At 38.2% G+C, this 19,104-nt stretch overlaps 1 protein-coding gene across 9 annotated transcripts in view; it reads right to left on the reverse strand.

Moving 5' to 3' along the window:
* The window catches only part of NAA16 (N-alpha-acetyltransferase 16, NatA auxiliary subunit), a 77,217-nt gene that overhangs the window by 50,360 nt on the left and 7,753 nt on the right, over positions 1-19,104 (reverse strand). For 8 of the 9 annotated variants that reach the window (XR_013926247.1, XR_013926248.1, XR_013926249.1 and 5 more), the window contains exons 2-4: positions 14,360-14,444; positions 12,016-12,120; positions 268-425 (exon numbers count right to left, since the gene is read on the reverse strand). Coding sequence is in view for 5 of the 9 variants with exons in the window: in XM_080376833.1 (XP_080232959.1) it covers positions 268-425; positions 12,016-12,120; positions 14,360-14,444 (348 nt within the window). In the remaining 4 variants the exon portion in view is untranslated. Of the gene's footprint in view, positions 1-267; positions 426-1,124; positions 1,288-12,015; positions 12,121-14,359; positions 14,445-19,104 lie in introns of those variants that run through there. The other variant, XM_080376834.1, reaches the window with a different exon arrangement.

The following is a 19,104-nucleotide window of genomic DNA, read 5'->3' on the forward strand; positions in this document are numbered from 1 at the left end:
TTCATTATTTTAGTGAAAAAATAATTGAGAATGATATATAAGGTGATCCACAACTCAAATTGTACAGAATAACTGCACTTCTAGTTCTGTTCTCAACATTATATGGAGCTCTGCTGCAATATGCTTTCCTAAACAAGAGCTTAAAACACTTCTGAAACATCAAAACCAAGTAGCAACAGAATTACTACCAATAAAAGACTTAATAATGCAATACAGTAACAAGAGAATTCTAACAATAATAAATAGGAATTCAAAGAGAATACTTACTCTATACCCTTCTAAATCCCTCATCTGAATCTGCAACAGAGATAGATCCCTCAAGATCTGTAGATTATCTTTATCTAGTTTGAGTGCATTCCGGTAACACTTGATGGCTTCATCGTATTTCTTATCAGAACGTTGCAAAAGACCATAAACATGCCAACCTAATGCACATTAAGGAAGATACATTCACAACCTTCACAAAGTAACTGCAGCGCATTTGTGTTACAGACCAAAGAACTTGACATCTTCCTTGAAGATTAGCACCCTGAAGCTTGATTACTGCCACCAGACTTTACTGACACCTTTTAAATATTAAATGTTTCCAAACAAGCAATGAAGTCTCATTTAAATATCTTCTGCTAAGTCATATTCATAACCCCACAAAACAGTTATGCAAACTAAACGATTCAAGCTCCATATGACCCAGAAGAATTATTCCTAGAGTTGTATTGTTTAAAACATTACTGTAAATACAGTAGGATTTCTTATTCCTAGAAGTACGCTGATTGTATTGTTAGAATGAGGTGCAAGTTTTACCTTTCCTCCCTTGCCTATCTGTAACCTCAATTAGTTTCCAATTTTACAGTAAGGGATAAACACAAAGCTACGCTTTATTCATTAACATAAGGAAATCTTAGTATTTCTGTGCATCAAGTCTTTGTCACATTCTCAACATCTCAGATTTCCATCAGCATTGTGTCGTTTCAGTACTTTCCTCTCACAAGCATCCTTTTTATCCTGGAAAGATTCTGAATTCAAAGCACGAAACAAACATACATCATAGCAATGCATTACAATGCGTGTGTTTACATCAGTCTCCAAAAGTCACATTAAAAGAAAGATTACTTGACATTATCTACCTTTTGTTACTCCAGGTTACTAGTTGCTCACTAAGGCAACATCTTCCACAGTAGTAAATCTGGACTTACTTTGATTTTCAAATTTTCTCTCAAGAAACTCTCCCATGTGCCCCTGAAGGTGCAAAACACAGCAAATCTTAGGAGAGGTATATGCATCCTTCACCTGCTTTCAATAAAGATGGCACAAATAACTTGGTGTGCTGATAACCAAAATATTTAAAAGTTCTTATGCTATTGAATTGAAACAGAAACAACCATTCCTTCCAAAGAAACAATCATTTCTAAACTTTGCATCTCAAAAAGTCAAGGAAGCACAAAGAAATTCAATGGGTTAAGCTCGTCAAATTAATCAAAGAAACAGAACCATTAAGTTCCCTTTTTCTAGGAAAGACTCATACACTGAAGTAAGTTCTATGTATGAAGATATAAAGCAGGTTTGAAGTTATTAAGAGGAAAAGATACACAAGACTCCAGTCAAAAGACTTGTGAGAATTAAGTCTGAAGGAAACTTCCAGTATACAAACAAGAGACCCTGTTTCATATTTCTATGGGAACACAAAATTAATTTCAGGCAGCTGAAGCACACAAGAACTCCACATGCATCTTTGAGACTACTAGGAGAGCTCCTATTGCTGCTGTGAAGATTGAAGACTAAACATGAAAGGGGAACAAAATGAGTTTGGATACAGTTACAGCAGTTGGACTAACATCGCTACTTGTTTCTATAAATCCTACCTTGCCTAATTGAGCTCAAGTATTCAGGACATGGATCAAAGCTAAATGTAGCATCTTCATACGCCTCAAAACTACTGATATTTTAGATTTTCACCTAGAGCAAGACAATTCAGTTCCTACGAATTTATGTGCACTTTAACAGCGTACTTAAACTAAGATGATGCTTTGAATAATTTATCAGGCATCATTACCATTCCTGGATTTAATAGGTAATCTGAGTTAATCTTTCATAAATCACATTCTTCACTAAGCAATCAGGTAAAGAAAAACATAAACCCATTCAGAAGTACAATAATCAAGACTAAGCCTAAGAAATTTTAACAGCTGATAAAACCAGCAAAGCACAGCACCACCAATTTATTACAGTAGACAGACATCTCTGGGCAGTTTGGCCTGTGTTCCTACAGTGCCTTGTCTGTAACATGTCACTGAAACATTTATTCTTGAAATTAATGTAGATCTCTGACCTGATCATTACTCAGGTTGTATCCAAGACCACATCAGAAATAATTTGCAGTTTGACGAGAAAATTTCTGTATTTTTAAACAATTTTACAGCCAGCATTTTCCCCAAAATCTCAATATGGGCAACTATAGAAGAATTAAAACCTACTCCTCCTCTAATAAGTCACAACACTGAAGTGACCAGCTGTATTTTACACATCATCTACCAGGTGCTCTCTAAAAAGTACACATGATAAAATACACCAAAAGCACCTTCAAATGTTAAATACACGCACATATATATATATATGAACCCATAGATGTACTGCGCTTGCTCAAAACCAGCTACTGGAACAAGATTACTTTAGTGGCTACCCCCTGCCTTCCCCTTTAAAACCATAGTCAACTGACTCACGGATATGTGATTAACAGAAGGCCAGTCTATTATTTAACCTGAGATTTAGACAAAATATGTGAATATCTATAGTGAAGAACAGGAGAGAGTTTGAAAAATATTACAGATATTTTTATAACTGAACTATATTATATATAAAATATATAATTATATATATAATTTATAACTGATTATAACTGAATGTTACAGATTGGTGGCGGAACACAGCCTTGGGAGAAGGGACAGACATCCTAAATAAGTCAAGCTGAGGCATAACAAGATAAGCTTAAGGGCAGCCAAACAGCTAAGGAGACCAAACTGAAATTTATTTGAACCATGCGTGAACTACCCTGATTAGCATAGTAAAAGATCCACCCTTGAACCAAGAAAGCCCCCTACTAACGGAGCTCCTCCCCACAGAACATGCCCGGTGAAAAAAAAGAATGCTGTACCTTTAAATGGACATAAAGCTTGTAAGAACCAATAAGAATGGTTGGTGTGACTATACATAATTGTAAACCATTGTTCAAAGTGCATAAAATGTTTTACTATGTATTAAAAGGTGTGCTGGCTTTGTGGATTTACCACCCAGCACCTATCTCTGCACAGACATGCAATAAATAAATGCCTGGTCTGGCTGTGTGACCCAGGGCTGTGCTCCTTTGTGAGCCAGCAGCTTCTGACAACCCATGGGGCTGCCACAGTACCCTGCCAGGATCGACCAACGGCTCCAGGCAAAGCGGCTCTGCCAGACAAATTCCAGCGGTCTCTCCCAAATAAATTCCAGCGTGCACTGACCTTTTTGATCAGGGACTTCGTACAACCAGCCCCAGAGCCAGGACAACCAGTGACTCAATGGTGCATCATATAGAGGTATTTCTTGGGTGAGAGGGGGGCAATTGGGAATTGAAAAAGTAGCAGCAGGGTTTTTTCAGTCTGGGCCCTATGTAAGACAGACCAAGATGATATGCAGCAGGAGCTGTTTGTACACAGGTTTACACACTTGGTTTTTTGTATATGTGTGTGAAAATAGGGACTGGAAGGCTATGCATTTATAATTATATTATTTTATATATATAATTAAATTATTTTCAGTACCAAAATATGTTCATCTGCTTCTGCAAAAATGCCCCTTCGCTCTCCTCTCAGATGCATCCTGAAGAATTTTAGTAAGTTTGGAAGTGATCCCTTGACTACAGATAAAATGATATTGCAACCACTAGCGGCCAAATTATCAACTGGGGAACGGTGAATGGTGGACAACTGATGTTTTGTTGCCAGCTGGGGCAGTGGAATGAAATGCCTCCTACTGATGCTTTTATGACTTTGCCTAGAGAACCATACATTCAGAAGCGGGCGGGGGCGGCGGCAACATGTTGCTGCCAGGTGCTAGAGAGAAAGAATGGGACTGCGGGGAGGGGTGGGTGGGTGTGTGTGTGGGTGTGTGCAGATTTGCAATTGTTGGTATCTACAGCCCCACCCCTATATGGTACAAATGCAGGATACTTAAAAGAGATGAAAACTTTAATCCTGTTTCTAGCAGGCTTGCTCTGAGACAAGCCGTCGAGGTGGAAGGCTTACCAGTTTTTGTACATGTCCCATTTGTCTCCAGTTCAATAAATCAGAGGTAACAATCTGTCAGCTATTATCAGGAAAACCCTGATAGAAAGTACCAGCTTTTGGAAAACATGGCCCTAAAGAAAGTCCATCAGCTTTTTATGAGTGGTTATGAGGTAGCCAAGAATGGATGGATTTAAACCCAGATGAGAAAGCTACTCACAAAGCATTTAACACGTTGTTCACTGGAAAATAGTCACAAAATGTAAGAAAAGTTACAGGAAGTCGATGGGGTAGGAGAAGAGTCTGTTCTGCAGTTGATAGAGCTAGCATATCAAGTGTGTAAGTGTATAACAACTCAGAGGAGAAATAAAGCAACACAAAGAACAGAGTAAGATGAAATTGCAAACATCTCTATTGACAGCACCTATAACTGAGACTGCTATAGGTAACAGAGGAATAGGTAGAAGAAAGCGGTTGGGAAGAAACCAGCAAGGTCACACACCCTTAGGACCAAAACAGTGTGCTATACGCAGAGGGGAAAAAGAAAAGAAAAAAAGGGTAGTGGAAGAATAAGGGCCCTACCTGGCAGGGAAGATTGAGTCACAGGACAATATTAAAATTTTCCCAGCTGATCCCCTGGTTCCAGTTCAGCTGGGGAACAAAACTATGTCCTAGTGGATACAGAAACAACATACTCAGTTATAACTAGCTGTCGGGGTTCTTTAAGTAATAGCTATACGCCAATTGTGGAGTAATGGGAAAGCGAGATTTGAAAACATTTCAAAAACTGATGGAATATAAAATTGAAAGTGAAACCAACCCATGAATTCCTCTATATGCCAGAATACCCCTTACCCCCTTCTTAGGGTGAGATCCATTGTGTAAATTAAGAGCACAGAAACCTTTTTCTGATAAGACAACATAGCTACACCTGCTGAAGGGAAACATGTGAAAGGCTCAAATCTGTTTATTAACAGAGAAACAGAGAGATCCAAATAACCCAGAGGAAATTTTGGATGCTGTAACATCCACCTTATGGGCAACCAACAGACTTGGAAGAACAAAGAACGCAGTACCAGTAAAAATTGAATTAAAACCCAGAACACAACTTGTCAGAAAAAACCCAAAACAATAGCCTATTAAGTTAGAAGCTTGAATAGGCTTAGAACCACTAATAAATAATTTTATTAAATATGGATGATTGAAGCTGTGTCAATCTGAATATAATACCCTGACCTTAACAGTTAGAAACCCTAAAATCAGTAATACCAATTGGTGCAAGATCTGAGGGAAATTAATTAAATCACAGTCAACATACATCCTGTTGTTTTGGACCTTTATATCTTGGTATCATCCTGTCCTAATAACAATGTCTGTTTTACAGTATTGCATTTGAAAGATGCCTTCTTTTGCATATCCTTGGAGGAGAGGAGACAATCTTGCATTTGAATGGGAAAACCCAACAACAGGACAGAAAGTTCAACTCTGCTTGGCTATGTTATTTCAGGGATTCAAGAATAACCCTACTTTGTTTGGTACTGTATTGGCCAAAGAATTGGCAGCACTGGCAAGGTAAGAATTCTTTCATTACCTGGCTTCAATATGTAGATGACAATTCTACTGGGAGCCACAATGTAACAGGAGTATCATACAGCCACCATTAGCTTACTGAATTTCTTGGGACTTGCTGGGTACTGAGCACCACAGAAAAAAGCACACATTGCTCAGCCAACTGTAAAATATCCGGGGTCTGAGACTTCACAGTATGAGAGAGGACTGGGAACAGAACAAAAGGAGGCGATATGCCACACAGCCCTTCCAAAATTAAAGAATTAAGAGGATTTTTAGGAATGGCCAGGTGGTGTCACCTGTGGATATGAAATTTCAGTTTAATTGCTAAACCATATATGCTGCAAAGGGTCTGAAGAAATTCCTTAATGGACTCCTGAATGTTGTAAAAGCTGTGACACTACAGAATTACAACTTGAGGGCCCTCACACTAGGATTGCCAGACTTGAGTAAACCTTTCACTTTGTATGTGTATGAAAAACATGTGGCCTTAGGAGTTCAAACTCAAACCCCTTGAAGGCTGGAAAAGGCCAGTGGCATACCTCTTTAAGCAATTAGATGAGGTGAGCAATGGATGGCTCAACATGCCTCAGAGCAGTGGCAGCAAGTGTCTTAATTACAGAAGCTCAAAAATTGACTTTGGGACAACCCGTTATTGGTTTTATGCATTGTGCTGTTTTGGCAGTATTGAAGCAGAAAGGCCATCACTGGTTTTCCCCAAACAGACTGATTCAGTATCAGGCATCTTTGATCAAACCAGATGATGTCACTTTGAAGGTGACTTTTGTCCTGAAGCCTGCAACCCTACTCCCTGTTCATGAAAATAATAAATTGGAATAAAACCTGGTTACATGTCACAGAACAGGTGTACCCCAGCCAACTAGATCTGAAATATACACCCTTAGAGAATCCAGACTGGGAGTTATTCACTGATGGAAGCAGTTTTATGGACGACAGAGAGCCAAAAGCAGGGTAGGCTGTGGTAACTTTGAAAGGTGAAATGGAGATGAAGCTGTTATCTGTCAAAGTATCAGCTCAGAAAGCTGAAATTGCTGCATTGACTCTAGCCCTGGAACGGTCTGAAGATAAACGAATCAAAATATGCATCTGAGGTAGTACATGCTCATGAGGCCATCTGGAAAGATGACAGCTTTTATCTTCACAAGGAACTCCAATCAAACATGGGAAAAAAATTTTAAGATTCTTATGTGCAGTTCAAAAATCAAAAGGAGTATCTGTGACTGACTGCAGGGCTCACCAGAAGGGAAAATCAGATGTAATTAAGGGTAATCAAAGAGCAGATGAAGCCGCAAAACAAATAGCTCTATGGAATTCTATAACGGAAGCCTTGATTCCTATTGAGAAAGTATTAAGAGAGCCTCCAAATTACTCTGAAAGGGATGATCAACTGGCAAAACTTCTGAATTGTACCAAAACTCAAAATGGACGGAAAACAGACGCTAGACAGATTATAGTTATTGCTCCCATTAATGAGGGAATCAACAAATAAAACTCACCAGGAAACCCATATGGGAGCTAGAACAAGTGGCAAGCATAAGACCTTATGCTGTAGAGCCAAGAATGCAACAGCTTGCTAATATTATTGTGAAACAATGCCTGATTTGTCACAGAAATAATCCAAAGATACAGAAAATGCCCCCTCCAGGATAAGTTAAGATCAGACATACTCCAGGGGAGTACTGGAAAATAGATTTCTCTGAGTTACTAAGATGTAATTGGTATAAATATCTGCTGGTTCTTGTAGATACCTTTTCTGGATGGGTAGAAGCTTTCCTGTGTTGAATGAACAAGGAAAGAGAAGTAATCAGTGTTATTGAAAGAAATTCTTCCTAGGTTTGCAATATCCAAGAGGATACCATCAGATAATGGGTCTCATTTTATTGCTAAGGTAGTGCAGGAAATTGCCAAATTTTCAGTTTGATTGGGACTTACAGGGCATTGGAGGCCACAATCTAGTGGGAAACTAGAGAGAACGAGTCAAACTCTGAAAAGACAAATCTTAAAATTACACCAGGAAACCCAAATGAATTGACAGATGTCTTCACCATAGCTTTATCAAGAATCCAAATTGCCCCCAAGGTTTGAGAAGGAATTAGTCCTTTTGAAATTTTATATGGTAAACCATAACCAGTAAGCAGCTTAACAGGGAAAGGTGATCAGATGCATATAAGCAATAATCAGATACTTTGAATACATGCTACTGTTGGGGCACACTATCTTCGCTTCATAGGTACCTGAACAGAAGAGCACCTGTACCTCTGGACACCCCAGTACATACCTTCCAACCAGGAGATCTAGTTTATATCAGAACCTGGAAAGATGAACCCGTAAGAGAACAGTGGAAAGGACCACATTTGGTATTATTAGTCACATCCACAGCGATTCAAGGTAAACAAAATAGATTCTTGGATTCACTATACTCAAGTGAAGAGTGCCTCTCTGGAAAAGTGGAAGTCAAAAGAGACCAGACTTTTGAAACAGAAGTTAACGTGAAATCAATGAACCCCACCTTGACAAACTGAGAATCAGTAGTTCATTTAGACTGTATACAAGGAGAAATGTTTTTATACTTTGTATTATAGGGAATAACATTATTACTGTATCTTTAAAAGTATACTGGCTTTCAGAAATAGAAATGAATGAACTAAACAGGTTAATAGTCTTCTTTTACTTGGTATTACCATTACTCAAAAGTAAACGAGGACAGTCTTCCAGGTCCATGGGACCTTAATATTCACCTCAAACTGAAGAAGCAATGAGAACTGAGAAGATGACAAATTGTTGGGTCTGTACATGCTTTCCTGAACGTGCAAAGAAAGGAATGTCAGTTACAGGAATCCCTGTTCCAGCAGAAACAACTTGGCAAAATTTATGAAGAAATACTTCTTTCAATGTAAACTCAGACAGCCAACAAGAACGGGATATAGAAATTCCTGATCACCAGAGTGGTTACCATAAATGAGTCCAACAGTGTAATACTCCAAAAGGGACTGGCAGATTTGACTAACAACAACATGGTTACGGTAGAAAACTATTCTAAGTACAGTGAAATTATTAATTGGGAAGGAATTTTCAGGAATCCTGGCCTGCTCCAGAAAGGAAAGGTTGGTATTGGCTTTGCATAAAAAATGCTAGAAAAAATTTAGTGAAGAATTATGCAGGAATATATACCTTAGGAGCACTAGTTCCAAGCATTACATAACAGAAAAACTAGACTCTAAAGCCTGGTCAAGAACTTATTTACGGAAGCATAAAAGAGGCTGTAATCCACTGATACAGAGACCTATATATAGCTTTTCACTCTTCTGCTCTGTGGTTCATTCCACGGCCAGAAGGATGCAAATTTAAAAAGATATTGTAAATATCTCTGCAATTATAGACATATTAGAAATGAAATCGCAGATACTGCTGCAGCTTTACAACAGGAAGTTAAGACAATCAGCTAACATTGCAATTCAAGATAGAATGGTTTAGATATGCTTTTAGCTTCAAAAGGGGGACTGTATACTATATTAAACACTAGCTGCTGTAGACTCATTTCTACTGATTTGAATTTGGAAACAAACTAAAATTTTGCATGAAATACAAAAGAATGTCTTTATGATCTGAAGAAACATGGAAGTGGTTAACATCTTGGTTGCCTAAATTAACCACATGGATAAAAAAGCTGCTACATTAATAACTGGATTGTTAACGTCTGTATGTATTTATGTATTGATTCAATGTGCCTGTAAATGTTGCTCAATGCCAATAATGCAATCAGGAGATAAGGTGAGACTTATCTGAAAAAAGTATTCTTAAACAGCCTCAAAGAGGGAAACTGCAGTTTACCAGCTCATAGATACATGGTTAACAGAAGGCCAGTCTATTATTTAACCTGAGATTTAGACAAAATATGTAAATACCTATAGTCAAGAACAGGAGAGTTTACAAAATAGAAAATGTTACAGATAGTTGGCAGAACATGGCCTTGGGAGAAGGGATAGACATCCTAAATAAGTCAAGCTGAGGCATAACAAGATATGCTCAAGTTGAACTAAACTGAAAATTACTTGAACTATGTGTGAACTACCCTAATTAGCATAGTAAAAGATCCACCCTTGAGCAGAAGAAAGCCCCCTCCCACAGAATACAGGCAGTAAAAAAAAGAATGCTGTACCTTTAAATGGACACGAGGCTTGTAAGAACCAATGAGAATTAAGTGTGACTAAACGTACTTGTAAACAATTGTTTAAAGTGTATAAAATGTTTACTATGTATTAAAAGGTGTGCTGGCTTTGTGGATCCATCTCTGCACAGACATGCAATAAACACATACCTAGACAGGGTGAGTGAACTGGGGCTGTGCACTGGGTAACAAACTGTTAGGCATTAAATTCACATAAAACAGGGAATGTTTACATTATTTCAGAGAACCTCCCAAGTTCTGTTTAGGTAGCACTTAGGATCAACAGGCCTTCAAGCTTCCATGTGAACTTCATAGCTAGTCACAAGCCTTTGTGAAGGATGTAGAAGGAACCTTTATTAAAAAGCTCAGCTTCTCATAACCTGCCTATATATTCTCCTAGTCTTTACTCTCCCCAAGTACTGAGCCCCACCATCAGGAAGCATTCAGACATTTGGGCTCTTAAATATGTGGTAATTGTAAAAGAGATTTGCTATTCCTTTCGAATTTAGCAAAAGATGACAACTGAAAGTACTGTGACAAACCTGATGCCTAGTCTGGAATTAATCTAGTTATCAGCTAGCTTGTGCACACTAGAGACATAATTCTGCACAGACAAGACTACTCTAGAGGATTCTCTGTAGAGCTGCAACAATACACTTGAATGCAAAAAGCTGGCATTTCTTGCTTTGCCAGAGCTAGTTCTGTGGATACAGCTAAAAAAAATAAACACCCACAACTTTGTGCCTAATAGGATTCCGATGAGTTTACACTTCCTCTGAGTTAAGAAAACAAAAATCTTTGTAGTTTTCTTAAGCTAAGGCAATTTAACAAGTCAGTAAAACAATGATGTAAATCCACTAGAACTCCTAATCAAAAAAACCCGGGTTTTTCTAAAACTTGTCCAGGAAGAAGGTCCCTTTGACTACCCTAATCCCCAAGTCAGATCTGAAAAAGCACAGATCCTTCCAGCATTGGCAGAAAAGTCTTCTTTACAATTGTAAGAGACAGCATAAATTGCAAGCAAGAACTCCTGATGCTGATAAATCCCACTCTGGAATTTTGTTTAGGAATCAGAATCCCCCTATACTCTCCAATAACTCACCCAGATTCTATTGTTCCCTGATTTAAGGGGTGAGACTTCTTATGCACAGATTAAAGTTGCTTTGGCATTCCTTAGGTGTTCAACTTCTAAGATCAACAAGGTACAAATCACCTTTGATTGTTCTGCAGCACACCTCTAGTAACTCTGATATCCTTCACATACTTAAAGAGGTTTTTCCCAGCCTCAAGCTCCCTGCACATTTAATACAGGAATGGTTAAGACAAAGGGATGGCTGTTTACACTAGATGGCCATCAAGAAGTGTTGCCTGTGATACTAAAGGAGGATTTTTTGGTAATGTTAAAAGCTTAAATATTTAATAGGAAAACTGCCCCTTAACATGCAACTCAAACACACACAGAACAAGTGACACATTCTGTGCAAATGTGAAACAGCCTCCTGCCTGTGGCTTAAATAGAAGACAGCTACTCCCAAAGCCCTTGGGTAGCTGTGAAGTATTTCACAGGTATAAACTTTTCGAGAACAAACTTAGAACAGAGTAGTAGCCATCAAGTCAGTAGAACTAAACTGTTACTTAAACATCTAGTGGCAAAATAGGTATTTTCAAAGCACCTCTAGACTGGATTTATACCTTTAGGAGAGAAAAGAACTTTAGAAAAGGCCAGATTCTATAAGTCATATCTATTCTCTGTAGAAAGTTATCATCTTTTCCTAGAAGTGTAAAAAGGCATTTTTCTTAAAAATTCTGCAAAATTGTAAAAAGGAGAATAAAACCTACTTCAAGTATTTGATTACCAATCAAAATTCACTGTACACATTTTAGATTTTATACAGACCACATTATGTACTTCAAAAGCACGTACTGACACAGCAACAAAATCATACATGCAGAAGTGAGAACTCATAGTAAAAAGATCAGGTTTTGCATTACAAAGGATACAGACATGACTCTTTACATCATTACGAAGTCCTTTACGAACAAATTCATATGCTTCTTCCTTCTTCCCTAAGCAGTTCAAGGTCAGTCCTTTCATCGCGAGCGTCTCTGTAAGAAATATCATATTATGTTTCTGACTTCCCATATGCCAGTTTCACAGTGCAGATAGCCTTTGAAGTTGTTATACAGTGAAGTTCCCCATTAAAAGATAATTTTACATCAGGACAGCAGCATGGCACAGCTGACTTATATGAAAGCATTTCCTTTCTTGAAATTGGTAAAAAGACCACTGCAGAGCATCGTACAGATGTGATGAACACAGACAACACAGACCTTTTTAATTAAAAAACACATTTAACCAGCTTTAAGGGAGTCAGGAATAACCTAAAACAATTTTGGAGAGCTTCTCAATGTGTGTTCAAGTTCCAGGTAGGCAGAAAAAGAAAAAAAATCATCAAGTTGTATCATACCATAAGAAACAGATGTCAGTCAGCTCCACTACAGTTTGCTTACAAAGCATTAGTTTTAAGAGGCATATTTCCTGCTACAGTATTTTGGAGGTAAAAGACCTTCTCTAAAGTAGTAGCATTTTAATCAACATTGCAAGACACAAGATATAAATACATCAGTTTGGCTATTGCTCCCCCTCTGTCCCCATTCTTCAAGTAACAGTGTGGGAAACAAGTTGCATGTAATGCATGCACTATGCCTGAAAGCTGTTCCAGATTCATATTTCAGCATTTTTTTGCTAAGTAAGAGATCACTTAGTTTTGCCCCTGCCAGAAGATTAGTCACATTTTCACCACAGTACTGTTTTTTTTCTAATAGCAACGCTTCCCCAGTATTAATGGCAGCAGCTCATCATCTCCAGCTCAGTCATAACAGCAGTTTGAAGCTTCATCAATAGACCTGTTAAACACCATTTTCTGTAAAAGTACACCTAAAGAAAATGATAACCCGGAATGGACCAAGGTTTTAAAACAAAGAAATTGTTTTTAAGTTATCCTACATCCAAGCTGTGAAACAGAGAAAGCTAGAATGATACCTTCCCAATAATATCAGGAAGCTTCAAAAACAATATCCCCACTGTGGGAAGGAGGACAAGCTACTCCTACCTTCCCACACCAGGGAGGTAACTGTCCAGCCACAGCAATCCATCTGTTTGTCACCTTCTCACTAAATTTTTGAAATTCCTTGACTCTGAAGCTAAGTGTAACAACAGTGCAGCTTCCCATCAGCTCATTTCATTGGCTTAGTTCTGCTTCAGCTGTTCGTTCCACGCTTTGCTCCCAAGCTTCAAAGCCATTAGTGGCTCAGAGCCCAAGTTGTATGTGGACTGCCAAGGCAGCTAGTTGTCCTGGAAAAGTTTAAGAGGCAGCAAAAGCAGAAAAGACAGAGATGGATACTGGCATGTTACAAGACGACAAATGTTAGCAGAGACAAATGCATTAGGTCAGAGCTAGGTATGCCACTCTAGCTTTGAAGCAAGAAGGAAGCTGTACTTTTATCTGTGGGTAGTAATGAAGACAGTGAAGAAACAGCAGACACTGATGGAAGCATGAAAAGGATTAGTCAAACATTTTGCCAAGATTTGACAATGTCAAATAAAATAATTTTACTGATGCAGTACATGCACATTCCACATTAGGTTACTTCTACAGTAGACAAACAAAAAATTTACTGTATCAGAAAGGAAGACTGGCTGAACCATGCAACAGAAACCCTGTAATACTTTGACTAGAGTACCTTATTGAGGATTAAGTTCTGACACATGTAAATAGAAGCAACATTTTGCTGTCCTGTTTCCTGCAGTATTTATCAGAACAGGATTTCCAGATTCTGTCTTTACCTTCAAGTCTTATCAACAAGAGTATTACACCTAAGTTTGCTCCTTGTAAGTGGCAATTTGGTATGCAGTACAGAGTATTTAAGAGCATGAACTTGATGAAAAAGCAAGATTTTTAATTCATTGGCAGAATGCTTTCATGCAATATTCAAAAAAAAAGACTGGGCTTGCTATTAAATAGGAATGGAATTAAAAACCACACTAGCTTTCTGTCCCAGAAACCTAGAAAGACTACCTACTTGGAAGCTTCACTGAAGTGTGCTTCCACAATACATTTTGATCTTCATCATCCCAACACACAGGACTGTGGCTTAGCTAGGGTGAAAACTTGGGTCTGAATGCCCAAAGACTGGAAATCCAGAGTAATTATTCAGTCCTAAGGACAATACCATACCCAGCAACAGGCTCCTTTCCCAATAGTACAGAATTGGCTGATTATACATTTTAGCTCATGACAGGGGGCGGGGGAGGGGGGAATCAATCTTTTGAGTCTGCAGTTACCTCCATGTTCAGCGAATTTCGGATTAGAGAGGATCATCTTGCAGAACTTGAGTCCATTTTTGTACTGTTTTTGTTCATAACATTTCTGGAAAAGAGGTGGAATACAATCACTGAAATGTATTTAAAAAACAGAGTACCTTAACATACTATTAAAAATGCAGTAGCTCTTTTCAGTAAGGCATGGTAATCAGATCAAATAACTCTATTTGAATATGACAATTTATACTACATTGCCTTTTTCCAGCATTCAGAACAGTATCTGCCTTCATTTACATAAAGCCAATGCTCTACTTCATGGTCTCCTTTTTATAAATTGGTAATACCTTTTCAAGCAGAATAGGAAAGTCAAGTAGGAATATCTACTTCGATTCTGAAATTCTAAGGATAGAGTAACAAGTTAGAAATCTTGACTCAATAGAATTTTTGAGAAGAGTAGTTACTCTTAAGAAGTCTAGACACTCCTTTCAACATCCCATTTCCCTGGCCTAGTGACCTTCCAGAGTAGGAAAGTCTTTTCTATCTGAGATTTCTTTGTTGCCAGTGTAGACATTTGGGAGGAAGAGAGATAAAGTAGGATAAATCTATCGTAACCTCAAAAATCTATATACAGATATCCAGTGAGGGAGAATTTACCTGGGCATTAAAAAAAATGATTTAATTTCTAGCTGGAACAGTACAGCTAAGGGCTACTTTTAGATTTATTTAGAGAATCATTTACCTAATCACTTAGTAAACTGGCAAACAATGCAGTTCAACTGTGGAAACACAAGGAAAAAAACAACATGTGAACCCGAGTCCCTCTTCTTCCTTTTAAAGATACTACCTGATGTTTATAAGTCAGTAAGGTCTTAGTAATTTACATTAATTACTGATCACTACAGTTAATCACTTTAAAACATATTTAAAATATACTTAAGCCAGTTAAAGGCACGCTTGTATCAATTGCAGTAAGCATGAAAGTTATTTAAGCTCTTTAGCTTGAGGAGAAATTCCCAAAAGCAAACCAGGCTTAACCTGGCACTATTTTCAGTTAAAAGGTGTACTGTCCTCCTGTAATTTAGACAGTTTCTCCTGAGAATAGCTGTCATTTCAGTTATGTGCTTGAGTACTTTTAATGGTCTCTCATAGATCACTCCCACTCCATCAATCTTGCAAGACAGAGGTAAAGTTTCTGTTAAATTAATGCAGAGCGTAGTAACTCCTTTGCAGTCATAACGTATCGCAGAATCACTCCCCAGGGTACAAGCAATACAGAAACATGCCTATGTTCACTTTTGGGGGAATTGGTTAAGGTGTCAAAACAAGGGTCCTCCTCCAGTCTGTGGGAAAGGACTTAACTGCTGACAATTTAAGTCTTGGTTGCCTGAAACTCAAAATACTTGCAGTTAACCGTGAAAGTGGGGACTAAATCACAGAATAATTTAGGTCAGCAGGAACTTTTAGAGGTCACCTAAATCACCCCTCAAAACAAAGGAGAGCTAACCTTGATGTATCAGGTTGCTCTGCCTGGCTGACTTCTGCCAAGATGGTCAGGGAGTTCCCAGAGGCAAACAGTTAATTACCACAGTATAAACAACAGCAACAAAAAGATTTGAAAATTTTTAACTGAGAACTAGTATCCACATGCTTATCTAAAATAACCCAGGTTGCAGAAAAACTTGGGAGCCCCCTCTACAAGAAGGTCAAATTCTCACATTCATCTATTTTTTCCTTCTTAACATAAGATGCTTAGTATCATTTTTAAAGAATCATAAGATACCACCAATGCTCTAAAAAGCTTTCTAAATTTATTCAGGTATGCCTAAAAAAAAAGCAACAGAACAGTGAATGTTCATCTACAATTCTACAACTCTTGCAATGTTGAGTGAAACTCCAAATATACAGCAATGCCTAATCATAGAACAGAAGCTATTTGAGTCAAGTGTGCACTTAAAATAGATTAACTACTTGAGGAAATCATATCTGTTATCCTTGTTCTGACATTTTTATTTTACAGAGTTCAGTCTCAGACCTAGAATAAGAACTGAGCTTATACAGTTATAGAGAAATCCAAGATTTTTATAAGACAAAAAAAATCATATTTTCCAATGGCCAACAGATGTACGGAAGAGAGAAGTTAATGCTCTCCACCAGAAAAGAGGCACAAGTTCAACATTCACAGTTGGCTGGCTTGCTGATAGAAAATCAGCATGCTTGCACTTGTCAGTAAACAAGTTAGCTTAAACCCAGACAAATCACAGCATTTCTTGCCCAGCTGCTAGTTACTAGACAAAAGAGAGGCTCACTACAGAAAGGTAATGAATCAGCAGGAAATACAACTTCATGTAATTCCTTTGCTTATGGATCAAGCCTTGCTCTTTAGTCAAAAGGAGACTTCCCAGCCCCGCTCCCTCTGAACACATACATACACAAATGCATTTGTAAATAAGTTATATATTTAGTCCAATACATTGGCTTAAATGTATACCAATATAAAAGGACTTTGCTTAGCAATATAAGTTGATTCTCATCATCAACATACACAGATACACCAAAAGACTTAGATTCAGTTACATGAACAAGCCTGGGGCACTAGAGTATCCAAACTTCATGAACGGACCACTCTTAAACTTGTCTGTCCAAAAACTGTGAATAAGCACACTGTGCTCCACCTGTATCTTGCTTACAGGAGACCAGAGTTTGATGCCATGTGATACCATCTCATTTTGTAGTACAGATGGGAAGTTGAAAAACCTGATGTCACCATGTGCATTCTAAAGTCTTGTACTACTCAGGAGAAATACAGCTGAAGTGTATTCATTAGTACCTGTTCCACTGCCATTAAGCCTTTGGTATATTAAAAGCCTGAGCTAATATGCTGTGTTGGGGATTATTTTGGTTTTGTTTTGGGGTTTGGTTTTTTCTTAAACAGCTTTATCTGTTGTGTTTAATGTGAGGCTCCCCACCACCCTTGCACAGCAATAATTCCCTGCTAAAACTGAAGCCAAATTACAAGTGTTTACACACTCAAAATCTCAAATGGGAGATTCTGGCAAGGCCAAAACGTTACCCAGAACTTCTGCTACCAGGTATTTCTGCAAGGATGTTACCTCCTCTAGCACACACCTTCTCCTGACTTACTCCAACATTAACTCAAAGATACAATTACCTATGTTCTTCACCACAGAACTTTGCACTTTCAGTTAAGTATCAAGTGCCTTTACATAGAGGTTGAATAGGCACAGCATCTAGGAAGTAAATGTAACTAAAGGTAAAAAGTACTAGTAACAAGGATGTAACAATGAAGAGTAAGAGTGGATTTCAATCCTACATTACAGTGCTCTGCTGCTTCTATTTAAGGATGCACCATTCACAAATTGTGATTTATTTTTTGTGTGATTCCATCTTTCACAGACTGTACCTCCCTAGATAAAGCATTTATCACATAAAAAAAGTCTTGTATCGAGAGAACAGCCATGAGCTGTAACAGAGCTGCAGCTAAGAAGTTCAGTCCAACTGAGACACACTATCCAGTCTCATGATGAGCATGTGTAATAGGGGCTTACAAGAAAGATGGGGGCTAAAATTTTTAGTGGGGCCTGTTGCAACAAGAGAAGGGCTAATGGTTTCAAACTAAGAGAGAATACATTCAGACTAGATATAAGGAAGATATTTTTACAGTGCTGGTAGGGGAACAGGTTGCCTAAAGAGGTGGTACATGTCCCATCCCTGGAAACATTTCAGGTCATGCTGGACAGAACTCTTAAAGCACCCTGATCTAGTTGAAGATGTCCGTGCTTCTTGTGGGTGTGGAGGGTGGACTAGGTAACCTTTAAAGGCCTTTCTAACCGAAATCGTTAATTTTTGTGTAATTATCTTTAGTAAGAATAATGCAATTTGGAAGTTGGGATTTCATTGTCTCTTGACAAGAACTTGTCCAACAGTAAGTGTAAGTGGCAGCCAATTTAACACTATTCTCAGATCCCACCTGTGCAGACCACATTCTGTTAATGCAGGTCTGCACATCTATAGCCTCAACAGAATCACGCTGGACCATCAGAACCACCAATAATTAAAAAAAAATTCTACCGATTTAACTACTTCTAGGTAGTGAATAAAACCAGCTTCAAGCTTTATTAGAACATCATTTATGTTTTTATCTTCTCTGCTACTGTACTTCCATATAAGCCTGCCTGTAGACCTCTCAGCGCTCAACAGTTTCAACACTCTTCTTGCCAGGCAGTGTCTTCTCTCTTGTTGCCATGACTCTGGTGCAAAACTTTTCTTTTTTGGCAACACTTAGGAGTCGTTTAAACAAAATTGTAATCCTATGTTCTCAGTACTTATATCTTCAATTTTTTTAAAATGTTTTTTCTGCTGTTTAACACCGATGGGAGGTGCTGGGTAAGGAAGGAACCCAAGGGCTAAATGTAGAACATCAGAGCCTAGAGAAAAGGACAAAGCTTATACATCAAGCCTTAGGGAAAGAAGGCTAGAAATGCCACAGTGGTGACCAAGTTCAGCAATAAAGAACCATTAGAAATTATCACTGACTGCAGTTCTTACCAGCAACTTTTCCTGGGAGCTATCAGACAAGTATTTAGGGGCTGTTATTAATACACATTTCTGACCAAAACCAGGCACAATCAATACAGGAACACCAGCATACTGTCAGTATTACTCTTAATTGGCATTTAACATCTGGACCTTTTAAAAAGCCTTCCTTGTTTTATTGCACATCTATAAAATAATGTCATCTGCATCTA

The sequence above is a fragment of the Falco punctatus genome, assembly GCF_963210335.1.
Source record: "Falco punctatus genome assembly, chromosome: 2".
Lineage (NCBI taxonomy): Eukaryota > Metazoa > Chordata > Aves > Falconiformes > Falconidae > Falco > Falco punctatus.